The sequence below is a fragment of the Diachasmimorpha longicaudata genome, chromosome 2, assembly GCF_034640455.1.
Source record: "Diachasmimorpha longicaudata isolate KC_UGA_2023 chromosome 2, iyDiaLong2, whole genome shotgun sequence".
Taxonomy (NCBI): Eukaryota; Metazoa; Arthropoda; class Insecta; order Hymenoptera; family Braconidae; genus Diachasmimorpha; species Diachasmimorpha longicaudata.
This window is the reverse complement of record NC_087226.1, coordinates 5,205,606-5,219,613: the sequence shown is the minus strand read 5'-3', so window position 1 is coordinate 5,219,613 and position 14,008 is coordinate 5,205,606. Positions and strand designations below refer to the sequence as shown.

Below are 14,008 nucleotides of genomic sequence, written 5' to 3'. Positions count from 1 at the left end.
TCAAGTCTCGACATTCCTCCATCACCAATTTTCAATTATGCCACCAGAAACCATTATATCGCCATACGACGCGTTCTTCACACATACGTTCAAATTCCTTAATATCAAACTGCCAGCAATATTGTATACGTGAAAATATGTACCGCGACACAAGCGGGTACGGAGGAAGCAACCGAGAATATGTGTTCTCGCCTCGAGCGTTCTCCTCGACCGGAAGCGTGACTGATATTGCCAACTCCAGCTACCAAAGGGGGAGACAAAGCTCCGTGGGGTGTGAATCCCGTTATCATATATATTAACAACAATAAAACTTATAATTCCGTGAGATATCCGCTTCGTTTTGTAACCGGGGGAAATTAAAATGGAAATTTTCCGTGGGTTCGTTTCGATGAAACAAGGGGACCAAGACAACATCCTTCTTTAATCCAACGACAAATTTCGGCAGTTTAATCCATCAGAGTGATGACTTATTCGCTGGAGAGGTATATTTTCGTGTTCATTTGATGAAACTCGTTGAAATGTGTTATTCAGACATCGAGACATAACGTTATAACGACATGAAGACATCACGAGATCGTGACGTCAGCATTCCAGCATTACGACATAGAGATGTTGGGACATAAGGAAATTATGACATGGGGATATTAAGACCTGAAAACGTCGATCTGATGGCACCAAATTCCGATGTGAATGAGGCATGTCGGTAGCATTACGACATTAACACGTGCCAGCATGAATGCAAGACATTAAAGTAGTAGAACATGACTATGTTAAGCGATCAAAACAAACGAGGTGTGAAGTTGAATATTTTGGCAGACATCTTAAGGCATGGAAATTACAGCGACATGACGGCATCATAATGTGGCGACATTGGCATGCAAACATCACGACATGGAGATGTTGCGACGTAAAGATACTGTGACATGAAAGCATGTCGATGTCAAGGAGACAGTAGAGTATCATTACGACATTACTACATGTCAACATCAACGCAAGACGTCAAAGTAGTACGACATGACCACATTACGACATCAAGACAGCACGATATTACGACATACATATTAACTAAAAGCTGGGTATGAAGTCTCGGTGATATAAAGACATAATATACGATCGAGGATACGACATTAAAGCATCAACATTGACGAACGACATTAAAACGAGGGTAACAGCATATAATATGTCGGAAAAAGGGCATTGCATGCAACAACACAAACATTAATGAAGTGTTCAGTTATCATAATATCATTTTTTCTCTAACTCCGATGTAATAATAAACCCCACAATTGTTCACTTTTTTTTATTCTTGCATGTCAATAGAATTTTTTTTACGGTTTTCTGTCAATAAAAAAACTTCCCGCAATATCTCTCCTTAATTGAACGCCATTTTTGGAGTGATATTCATCAGGGAATAAAAACTCATTCAATGTAGCTGTATATTTCCATCTTCAATTGATCGAATTAGTTGAAGTTTCCACTGGTGTGATAAATTTACAGAGAAGTAGAGTTTAGGGGTGAGTAACAAGATGCGGCGAGGGGGTTTAAACACCTCGGATCAGCAAGATCCCTAATGAATCTCGGGGAAAGGACCCTCCAAGCCACTATACCCACCTTCTCTTCACGACTTTTGGATGCTATAGCAAGTTTCAAGCCTCAGCAACAAGGTTTCTTGGTATCCACTCGACATTGCCTCCACCGCACTATACAGCAACCAACCCCTCACCCTCCGCCAACAACAGTCCAAGTCCCAAAATACGAACAAGAACAACAAGTAGAGGCGGTGGCTTTGCGGATGAGGTATACAATACCCTCGGGTAGCCTTCATCTACCGTTAACTTTGTCCAGGTGTTTACATGTATTCCAGCTTTGTCCCCATATCGTCCCCCATCCTGTCTGTGTCCAGAGGGTGTTGGTCATGGTCGCGTTTGGGGTGAACCGAGAAATTTGATGACACTGCCACGACTTGCATTTGACCGCAGTCTTCGTTGATATTCGCTTGCGTCTTGGAATAGTTATGCTGGCGATGGGTCGCGTGCGGCACTTTGGAATGTTGGCTTGAAGCAAGTGGTGGTGCGTCAGGGAAACTTGTGAATTTTGCCACACAAGTACTAGTGTAATGTTAAACTTTGACAACTATATATTCGGACAAAGTTGAAATGAATAAGTTTTTGCAGCTAATGTCAATTGTTTCCTTTGGAGGGGGCCGTTACTCGCATGAGGCAAGAGAATCAAATGTTGTTATTATTTATTTTTATATCGTCCGCAAGTTCTGACGGAATCGTTTCCTTCAATTGAATCTACCTCAATCTTCCCCAATCGATTTTTTTCTATTTTCATGATCGAACACAGGAACTTTTCGCAACTTCGATCTCGCTCCAAGTGTCCACTTTACAATAATTCCCGGCCGACTTAATTAAACACAATCATGACACCCTCCCTAATAACTCAATCTACCCACCCCACACCTGCCCACTAAATTTATCATCTCATTTTCCCGCAATTTTCAATGAATCAACAGCCATAACTCACCACCGAAATAATTTACAACAATTTTCCAAGACAAAAGTGACTGCACTTTCCAACTCCCCTACTAAAAAACCATCACGACTCCACCTATTTCTCTCCCCCAAAAAAAAACCCAAGCATCCACACGAAAATGAGCCCATGGCTTCATCGTAGTGACCCATCGGTCTGGGAGGAGTAACGCATCGTGGATATTATCCTCGAAGCATCCCACCGCAGATGACTAGAAAACCCAGGTATCCAACTCCTCACCCGCTAACACAAAATGTTTCGTACGTGTTAAGGTGGCTCTCTTTTACCATACCCACACACATACACGCAATACGAAATACCCGTGGCCCCCAGGTATGGCGTGGTAGCTATGGCGGCGTGTTGGTAGTGATAAATCATGGGTTACCACATTGTAGCCCAGTAAATCATCGGACGCGGGGAACGCGAGAGCTTCCCAGCGTGAAATGAAACGAATTCATCTTTGTCAGGGCCTCCCCTACCCCTCTCCCCCTTTTCCACCCCCCCACTCTGAACCACCTACCATCCGCCTCTCTTTCTTCTACACACCCTCCCGCTCTGCTTCTGGCCTACCCCCCTCCCTCCCACTCCCCCTTCCTCCACCCTCCATACTCCCTCCCCGCTCACCCCACCCCCTCCCCCATTGCCACTCTACCCCGCTTATGCCCACCAATACCGCGCAATCGTTCTCGGACTCATTCCCTTGGTATTTTCCATCCTTTAGTTATGGGATAGAGGGGGTGGATGAGGAGGGAGGGGGGGGGGAATTTTCGGGAATGGTCATGTGAATGTATGCGAACCTTTACATTATGTACCTCTAGGTTCATTCGGATATATATAATTCTGTAACCCACCCGCATCTCCCCCCTCCCCCCGCCCTCCTACCACCCCTTCTCCATCGTCGGCCACACCGCGATCACCCGCTGCTCACTGCGTGATCCCACTTCTTTCACACGCACGAAATCTCCTCCTACTTTACCTCATCATCCGTCACACATAATATCACCGGTGTCCAATCGCTTTAGAGAATTTTATGCTGTTTGTATTTTTTTTTCTTATTGTTCTTCTTGAATGCTTCAGGTGTATCGTTTTGTCGAAATATTTATTGTTGATTTCAGGTGGATAGATGATTCGCAGGGGGAATTTGGATGTTTGTGATTATTTTTGGAGGGTGGGGGGGCGTGAATTATGGATTTGTAATGGGGGTTGTGGGGTATGGGGAGATAAGAGTTTGGGTGATTGGGGTGTTGGGGGGGAGTTGATGACGGGGATGGAATTTCGGGAGGAATTTTGAGGTAAGTTGAGAGGTTCGGGGAATTGATGACAGTGGTGAATAAGAAATGGGGTGAGATTATTGAGGGATGGTGGATGCTGGGAGTGACAGTTGTCGACGTTTTGTGGAGTTGGAGATTTTTGAAGGGGTGAGGGCTAAAGGGGTTTTGGGAGGAAGTCGTTATGGGGTACGATGTTATGAAGTGAAGAGGTCGCGGTGTAAACGGGGTATGATAGGGATATGTAATGTGAGAATATTAACGGAAAGGGTTTACAATATTGTCAAGTTATTATGACAACGACATTATGGGAGGAAAACATGTCGGGTTGACGACATTGAAAAATTTGGACATGATTAGAAGAATAGAACGATATGAGGATGTTGGAACATCAGAATTAGTACAGTAACATATTTCGATATAAAATCATGTTGGTATGAAAACATTACGATATGAAAATATTATGACATTACAACATTAAAATAATTACGACATGACGACATGAAAACAATCAAAAGGCGCTTGGGAATAAAAATATAATACTTCATTCAATTTTAATCCAAATATCTCTCCTCAACTTCCAAAATGATTTCAAATTTCCCCTCTCCCCTCGTCTTCTCGAAAAATCGATCATTCTCCTCCTCCCCTCGCCCCTCAAAATCCAACCCCTACTCGCTCTTCGTCATGTCAATCGCCCAAGGTTCACGCCCTCCTGCAGTGCACGTCAGCGTTACCAATATTTATAGTAATTTGATACAACTCCGTTCCGAAACAAAAAAAAATTGCCAGTGAACCCGCGATAGTTGTCCAGGGGGTGGGCCATACATCCCCCAACAGCTCAGACGCAGCCGCACGCCTCCACCCCTTCGCACCATCCCCGGTCATCTCTCCTCGCTTCCTTCGATCCGGCTATTCCTCTCCTTTATCTTCGTCTGTTGTTACCCTCTTCCAAAAAAAAAATATCGAAAAAAAAATACATCGTTCAGCTCGACTCCAGGGTGTACTCCAGATCCTCTTCCTCTCCTTCCACTTCGAATTCTTCCATTTCCTTCACGTGATATTTTTTCCCCTTTTTTTTCATTTCTCTGATCATTCATTCATCATCTAGAATAAACAGTTGAGGGAGACTCGGTCGGATTAACCGGCTCACAGTGCACTCTCGATGGCCTCCAACGCGATCTGCGTTAAACGCATAATCCGATCGGTGGTTATAAATCTAACCGAGAGTTCGATCGACCGACGATAGAGAAAAAAAAAGAATTAAAAAAAAATTCTCCAAAATCCTGCGGTATTTTATCCATCCACCCAGGTAGGAAAAAACGAATGGGCCAACCTTGGTACAAGCACGGCCGCCGAGCTGCCGTAGCTCGGCACCCGGGCTCCAGCCAAACTCGCGCCGAACTTGGCTAGACCCTGGGATGATAACACGGGGCCAGGCCTGGGACCGAACTTTGGCCAGACTTCGGTCGCCGTACTTTGGCCGCACTCTGGGCTTACCATTCGGCCCGAAATTGGCCCAGGCCTGTTGCCGAACTTTGGCCGCACTCTGGGCTTACCATTCGGCCCGAAATTGGCCCAGACCTATTGCCGAACTTTGGCCGCATTCTGGGCTGACCATTCGGCCCGAAATTGGCCCAGATTTACGACCAGAGCTGTGGCCAGGCTCCAACCGTTGCCTGTATTGGGTTCAGAATCACCAATAAATATATGAACGGTATATCTGATAAGCAGACATGTATTTATTACCTTCAACATTATACAGAAAACAGTTTTATTATGTGACAAAACTTATATTTAAATTTATTAAATCTATTGACAAAAAAACTCAGCCAATCAAAAACTTTTTTCCTCCTATCGACATAGTACATGTTTTCATCCGATTTTGGTTGAACAGTTAAAGATATGCAGTGTTTGTATCTCCAATTTTCATGAAAGATAATCACAACTATGAGATTTTTCCGCGAACAGAATATGAAAACTCAAAAAAATGATTGCAGGTATAAATTGTAGAAAAATCTTTTGTGGATTATTTTCATCCGCTTTTAAAATAAATAATCTACGTAGATCATTTGAATCCGAAATTTAATACGACATACCATATTAAGTCTTAATAAACTCTCTCTTACAATCTAATAATATTAGCAGTCAGTCTTCAGAATTCGAAGATTGTATTAACAAAATATCCAACAAAATAACGCACCAATGTTATTTTTTAAATTAGTAGTTTAGAATTGATAAATTATCGTGCTTCAATTCAAGCATGAAAACAGTCATTATAATAGCAATATTATGGATAATTTATTCCGCTATGGATGATAAGAATTAATTCTTATATCCATAGACAATTGCTGATACGAATTATCCTGATAAGAATTATTTTTTCATCTCGGAAAGACGTCCTTTTTTTACAATAATGTCTTCTCCATCTGCAACTCCGGAACACAGAATGATATTTAGTTGCATTGATTGTGTGCTAGTTCTATATAATATTGCTTATTATATTCACTCTTTCAAACAAACTTAGAAATATAAAAAAGTCTTGGATAGGATTACATATAACTAATTAATTTCAACCCTTAAATTTGAAATCTTTGGGGAATATGGACGCAGTCCGATTGTGAAACTTCAACCTTATAAATATTATTTGACTTGAATCACCAAATACTGAAAACAGCTCTCAATGGCTGAAATTACTTTCATTAGAATTTTTCTTAAAAATTAAAAATCCACTTATTATTTTTCCCTTTAAACTTTTGGACATAATATTTAATCCCTGAACCAACAACGGATATTTATTCCCGTGATCTAACTTATGAGGAAATGACATAGAAAATACTTTATTATGCTAAGATACATCACATTTTCCAATTGTTATTTCCATCTTCTGGATTTCCGACCTCGCCAGGAGAAATATAATAAATATAATTAATACTTCAATGACAGCCGAATACTAAACAATATTCATATATTAATATATATTCTGCCCAATGAAACGCCTCGCGATAAAAATATATTGATAATATAAACTTTTCCTATTAATCGTACCTTTTATCAAGAATATCACAACTAATACAATTACGAAAATGAACTAATGGAGTCATATTAACACAGTGATTTTACAATTCCATTTATCCCGGAAAAATGAAGTATTATCAACTATAAACCCCCAAGAATTGGTTCATCCCTGTCTCCAACGCTGCTATTGGATTCACTGATGCAATCATTAAGATGCTTATACGAGCCACAATCACCATCACCACCCGACCAACTATCACCACAAGCACTAGCATTATCATCGAGATGTCGAACATCGACATCTCCACTAATTTGATCCACAATAGATCCACTACGGATAGTTATTTCATTGGCTGTTGGCAAACTAACCTCTTCCTCATCGGCATTATTGCGTTCACTGTAATCCGGAGTTTTTTCTTTAGCGCCTTCTACGTTTACAGATTCTTTTTTCTTCAGTTGATGAAAATGTCTGTATTTTTTAACCCGTGAATATGAACTCTGAGACATATTACAATAGTAAAAGAGTAATATTAAAATAATAAATTGCCGCACACGACACTCATGTCTACTGCCACAATCAGACTACTCAACACGCCATCTTACGGGCTGTTGTCATAGAATGTGTGGTATACGGTGATATCCACGCATATTTTCCCCTGAAATAGTATGTTCAGAAGAAATAATGGTACCTTCGGAAGAAGGAGAATCAAAGGACGAAAAATTTAGTGAAGGAACATTCCCCATGAGAATTCAATTTTTGGAATGCTGTTCCATATGGGACCCAAGCCTGGCAAACCATGCCCCTTGTCTGCCTGGCCATGTCTCGGGGCAAGCTTGGTGACCCAAGCCTGGCAAGCCATGCTCTTTACCAGTCTGGCCATACCTCGGGTCAAGCGTGGTTGCCCAAGCCCGGCAAACCGTGCTCTTTGCCAGTCTGGCCATACCACGGGCCAAGCTTAGTGACCCAAGCCTGGCAAGCCATGCTCTTTGCCGGTCTGGCCATGCCTCGGGCCAAGCTTGGTGGCCCAGATCTGGCAAGCCAGTCTCGTGCCAGACCTGGCCCGTTTCGTGGACATTGGCATTTCCTACCTGGGCAACAGCGTGATATATTTATTTGTTTCTGCGGCGGGATTAAACCATTCGAAAATTCAATTAAAATGTACCTTATGGGGCTAGTTTAAATTGAGACATTATAAAGACATGCAGTTGCATCTCAGTCCCCAAGACAGGGGGGTAGGGTAGTGGGTGAGGCTTTCTCGCGTTGCGGTGGCAGACTATTACGCGAATCCCACATAAATTGAAAGAGGACGCGGTGGCTCCGGCTTTCCGTAACAATAAATCGCTCAGGTTGAAATAATGGCGACTCATTTTGTAAATAGCGTTCAACTTAAAGTATCTTAGATAGCTGGGGAAAATATATACAAGTGGAGCTTTTAAAATACTTGCGTTAAAATATCTGTTTGGGGGGGTATTTAAAATGAATAACCAGACGATAATTCGTTGATGATAAAACAAATTTACGTTTACGTTGATTGTTTTTTTAATTATTCCCTTCTCTTCGATGTCGATGTGTCTGACATTCTTGAAACAAATATCGAAATATCGGTGAATGACCTCTATAAAAAAATAAAATTTTATTTGTTTCCCCAATGAGTCAGTCTGAAAAAAACCGCTGTATTCTTTATTGGTCCAACCAATTCTCGGGGAGATATTGCACCACGACGATCACTCACCCACCCGTTCCTTCTATCAGTCTACAAGCATCCACCCCCCAACCCCTGTTCCATCCCATGAGAATCCCACCCCCGGAGTCGACTTCATTGCGCTCGACGCGCGTTTGTCTCCCAACGCTCATACCCCCGTACCACCCCTCGTGTACGTGCTTTTTCCTCCTTTTCCATTCTCGGCAACCCCTCGGCTCCGCCGACTCTCGTACAGAGATAGTTTTTAACTCACGCCTGTATTTCTCCCCTCATCCTCATCCAACCATTCTTGTAGATGTCGTATTCATGCTTCTGGAAGATTCTAGAAGAGAGTGATGTATGTTTGTCTTTGTTTCTAATTTTAGAGGAGTGAATTAATGGGGTTTTGGCGATAACTTGACTGATAGAAAAATAATGATGTTATTTTAAACGAGTTTTGTAAATTTCAACTAATTTTAAATGGAGATCTTGCGGGAAATATCTGCTATCCCTTTGAAACTATTCATTTGTTATAATTATTTATCAACACCAACGCAAATAATGAAATATTATCATTATTGTCACTTATGGAAGATGGGCTATGGAATTTAATTCTGAGAAAAGTCTAGTCTAGCAGGAGATCTTTTATTAGAGCTCGATTTGACCCCGATTTTCCGCAGATTTTATCATGATTTGATTACTCGAACGTGGAAAACGTTAATTAATATTACTGAGTTGCTAAAAACTGTTTGATTTTCCATTTTTTTAAACTTAAAAGGAATAGAAAAGTAATTTGGAAGAAGAATTGATCGAATAAATAAAAAATTGCCGTTTTTAATTATTACTAAAATAATGAACTTCGTGAAATGAGTTGGAAAAATTGATTTCTACCAAATTCACTTGAGCATTTTTATATGTTCAATACATAAAATAATCATATGCTTATTTTATTGTATTTCAACATCATTTAACGAAATTTTCAACGAAGAACATTTACGGTTTCTACCAGAGATTAATAAATAAAAAGTCGTGCTGCAAAGTTGAATAATGAGAATAATAAAATTTGTTTGACGGCTTTTTTTGCCATTATCTATTAGCTCTAACGAGATACGGTGAATACATTTGCCTCCGTCCAATAAAGAACCCTCAATCTCCAATTTGAACCTATTTCCCAGTTCAATTTACTCTCCCGAAAATCGAAATTCCATTGAAACGTCTATATCACCGTGAAATGTGATAGATTCCAGTATGGATTGAGATTGAGTTTAGATTAGGATAAACGGGTGAATCTTTTCGGGGCTACAAGTAGACGAATGGCAAAGCCCGAAATCGTTTTTCCCAATAGTCCGGATGTAACGATAAAAATGAATAACGCGAAAGGAGAGAAAACGATAGGAAAAAACAACTAATGGAACAATTTATCGTTTATGTCTTCACTCAGTTTCGTTATAGAATGAACCTGAGAATTTTAAGAATGCGACAAATGCTGATAGGTACGCGAAAGAATTTTTATGATTATACGGAAATGAGGAGTGGATGAAAATATGAGAAAAGAGCGTGAGAGGGGAGGAGCGGCTGTAATTGGTTCAGGGGAAGCTGCCGACGATGATTCGTTGTTCATCGAGGCGATTGGAGTTTCGTGTGTGAGGAAAATAGTGACTCAAAGGCGGTATAATTTAAGACATCAGAAAAAAATATTTGTAGTGTCCTAAATGATTTTAAGACTATGATTTTTTGTGCCAGACATTTTCTATTTTTATTGGCTTTCAAAGGAAGGATTATTCCTGAAAATCGAGATATTTACGGTCTTAACAAGTCTTAAATCATGATGTTAGGACTAGAAGTTAACTGGGTATCAATGGATGGCTTTATAATTCATATAAAGGGGTGAAATGATGACTTAAAACTACCTTCGACTTATTTTTTCAATACAGGGAAATCTTTGTTAGTTTTTGATTCTAGGAGAGTTATAGAATGTTCAGATTGTTAAATTAAAAATGACGCAAACGCAGGTTTTCAGCTCTTTAAAGAGTGAAGAAAAGTGTTAATTTAAGCCACGATTTTCCGCAATATAACATGCCAGAACCTAACACAAAGCTTGCATAAGACTGAAAAAAGAAGAGGGTGTGTATACTCGAGAGCGGCGTGCGCGCGACAGATAGGATATCTAATTTTCGGTCCAAGAAGGGTATGTCCAGGCCTCCAGGTTCCTCGGACGTGGCCATTACTCACTTTATTATTTATATCCGTACGAAATTGGTGACCGGGCATGCCGAGCACGCACACTCGTCTTATATTCCGGGGATATTCGGTTGGTCCTTTCCACCTCGTGATGGCTCAGCGAAAAATATTAATAGTAAAATATGTCCTCATTTTTAATTTATCAAGGGAGTGTAAATATAATTAATTCATTGTATCACGTGTGTTGATATTTGCGATATAATGCGTCAGTTTGCTCGTACAGAATCAACATTGTTATCATGTAAATCCGTTTGCACTGTACGCAGATCACTTGGCCTTTTATCATGCGTGTAATCCTTTTGGTGATTCTCTAATTTCGTCTGGAAATCACCTAAAAATGGGGGAAATATCAAGAAAATGGCGGTGCATGTAGTTCTGATAGTCCGCTTTATGGCATGATATGTTGGCCACGAGCTAAGGTTTCGTGGAAACAGAAGTTCAATACAAATTATCAAATGAATTTCAATTTTACGTGATGATGTATCTGACCTTCACGAAATTCCCAGCGGCATCCGAATCGCCTCCATTGAAGTTGACAAAGAGTTTTTCCTGTCACTCGTCATTTGTATTCAACATAAATCCGACATTCAGTGGATAACCATGACCTTCCTAACATTTCTGATCTTTACCATTGCAATATAAGTATGTATTGAATTACAGACAGGGATTGTTAAATAATATCCGAACGATTCAAGTATAAACTCTATTTTTTTATTTATCGCACGCAGAAGGTATAGCTTTCTCCTATGATTTCTCCAGATCAACTGGGTCTTAGCGACCAGTTTTAACCCTCTGAGCCCATTTGACAAAAGACTGTTATTTATTCGTTTCTCTCTGTTCCTTCTCTGGTCCTGTTTATTGATATCACTATTCTAAACAATTCAACACTGTTCTGAGAAAAATTATAAAATACTGACATGGACTGAAAACATCTATGGACATACGATTAATTTTTGTCCACGCCATTCTTAATAGTATGAAATTCATCTGAGAAGATTTGACAGGTGAATACCATGAGGTGAAAAAAAAATGCCTTCTAAGAGTCACTAAGTGATGCCTTAGACTATGCTGTACCTCGCAATTGCATAGCAACATTTGTTTTGTCTCATTCATCGGCTTGCTCTTTTCTGCTGTATTAAGTTTCTCGACATAGATACTATTAGTTTGGTTGCGGTGTTTATTTATGCTCCCATCCTCATGTGAGAACACGAGTGGACCTACATTTTTTGACTGGGCTCCGAACCACTGGCAATGAGGTGAGTACATACTGTTATCCCAAAATATTCGAAATAATGAATAAAATCATGAATAATAATCACAAATTTTTATTTAAACCAATAATTGTCACCAGCCCACGTATTTTCGTTTAAAAACCCATAAAAAAGTCTCGGAAAATTGTGAAAAATTCTCCGGGGATCGTGTGGCCTGGTGGAAAGGAAGAGTGGTTCCTATCGAAAGCCAATAATTGGAATAAACTCCGGTGCCAAGGCAGTTTTCCAGATCTCGTTTCACGGCTGGATACCGTCGCAAAAGAAAGAGGGTAACCGATTCAACCGGGGGTACACTCGCATTCACGCGTTCAGGTCGGTTGCGGAGGGTTGAAGGGAGAGTTGGAGAGGAAAAAAAAGGGCTCAGGATAACTAGAAAAGTTCTTTTCCCCCATTGTGACACTTTTTCCCACCCTCCATCGCCCCCATCTTTTCCTTATCCCTTTTTTCGGGACGAATACCTCCCCCCCCGGTTCCCCTTCGTCGCTCGGCTACTCAACCCCTCTTCTCATCGCCCATTTTTTTTCTTCTGTACACGACGTGAGCTAGTATCTTCTGCTCTTCGTCGCAAGACGTGTTCACCCAAATGCGCTGTTAAAATTTTGGACACAATCTAACCATTTGTCTTGGCGTGCCTGGAAATAAATCTCCGACGGCTCAGCCTGGGCTAAGAAAAACGCCGCGCCCTCCTTTTCCCCACTCTTTACCTTCTACTTCTCTGACGGTTTTTTTTCCTTTTCCACTTCTTCCTCACCTTCCGCTCACGACATCCCCCTTGTTTAACCCTCGCTCGTAGGTCTTCGTCTTTCTCTCCATTTCATCCCTTGCACTCCTCCCTCTTCCCTCCCGCCACTCGTCTTTCGCCGATGTTCTATCGATAAATCATAATATTCGTATTAACATTCCTAGCACTTCCTGCCGAGGTATTCCCCACTCAGACCCTCGGCGAGGGGGACTTTCCGGAGGATGCGCGAGTTTCTGCGCCATTTTTCTTAGGGCAGAAAAAAAAATGAGCGTTCAATACGTAGTTTTATGAAATTTAATGATGATAAAATTTTATTTCAATTATATGATGGTGGGGAGATCTGGTGTTGATGAATATCGAATGAATAATGACTCAGTAATTTTTGTAAATTCCGTTTATCAACGATTTTTCCGGTTTTTGATTAACAACGTTTATCATTGAGTTTTCTACGTTACTTTCTTATCACGTAATTTATTATTTATTTATTAGAGTTTGTATATTAAAGAACGTGTATTCAATAAGTTTCATTCCATCTCATTATTTCATATGATTTCCATATGACCTTTATGACCTTCTTGCAACCTGCAAAGGATCTTCTTCAATATGCTATAAACTTCTATAGAGTTTTCATGAAACCTTGATATGATTTCTCGGGATTCATAGGATATTCCTTCATATAAAATACAGATGACCTTCACATAAGCTCTGACTGATGCTCCGCATCACAACGTCATTTAACCTTTTCAGTTTATCCAAACCTTCTCACACACCCATACACAAAGAAATTGTACAAAATTATTAGTAGCTTGTTGGGAACGAGGCTATTTTCATTTTTAAGGTCACATGAATTGAATTTCCACAAATATTTCATGTTCATGAGCTGTCAACATTTCATCTCACTGCGATTGAAATCATCCCCCTGTGACAGCGTTCCAACTATCAAAATAATTCATCCACCGGAAAAATACTTTCTCATAACAAGGCAATCTCAAAACTCTCGTAAATAGAATTCCCAGTCTCGTAAATTCGACTGACGACGTGCGTCCAGTTTTTCCCGTATATACCGTTAAGACGTACAACCAGGGAAACGAATCGATGGTAGGTATCGACACAGGACCCAAGTCTTCAGAGAAGATATATACAGTATATTACCACAGCAATATCATCGATTAATTCTTAGTGGTATGTGCGGAGAAGCGACAGAGGCAGAATATCTCGTCGATGTGTCTGGTCAGCCGGTTTCTCCTCTCATCT

At 40.5% G+C, this 14,008-nt stretch overlaps 1 protein-coding gene across 1 annotated transcript; it reads left to right on the top strand.

The window, feature by feature from the left end:
- The first annotated feature begins 2,656 nt into the window (after positions 1-2,656).
- On the top strand, positions 2,657-3,826 carry LOC135172995 (MAPK-interacting and spindle-stabilizing protein-like). Its single transcript, XM_064139570.1, has 4 exons — positions 2,657-2,700; positions 2,808-2,868; positions 2,931-3,238; positions 3,670-3,826. Exons 1-4 carry the CDS (start codon positions 2,657-2,659, stop codon positions 3,824-3,826), a joined length of 570 nt encoding a protein of 189 aa, XP_063995640.1.
- Positions 3,827-14,008: the final 10,182 nt, after the last annotated feature.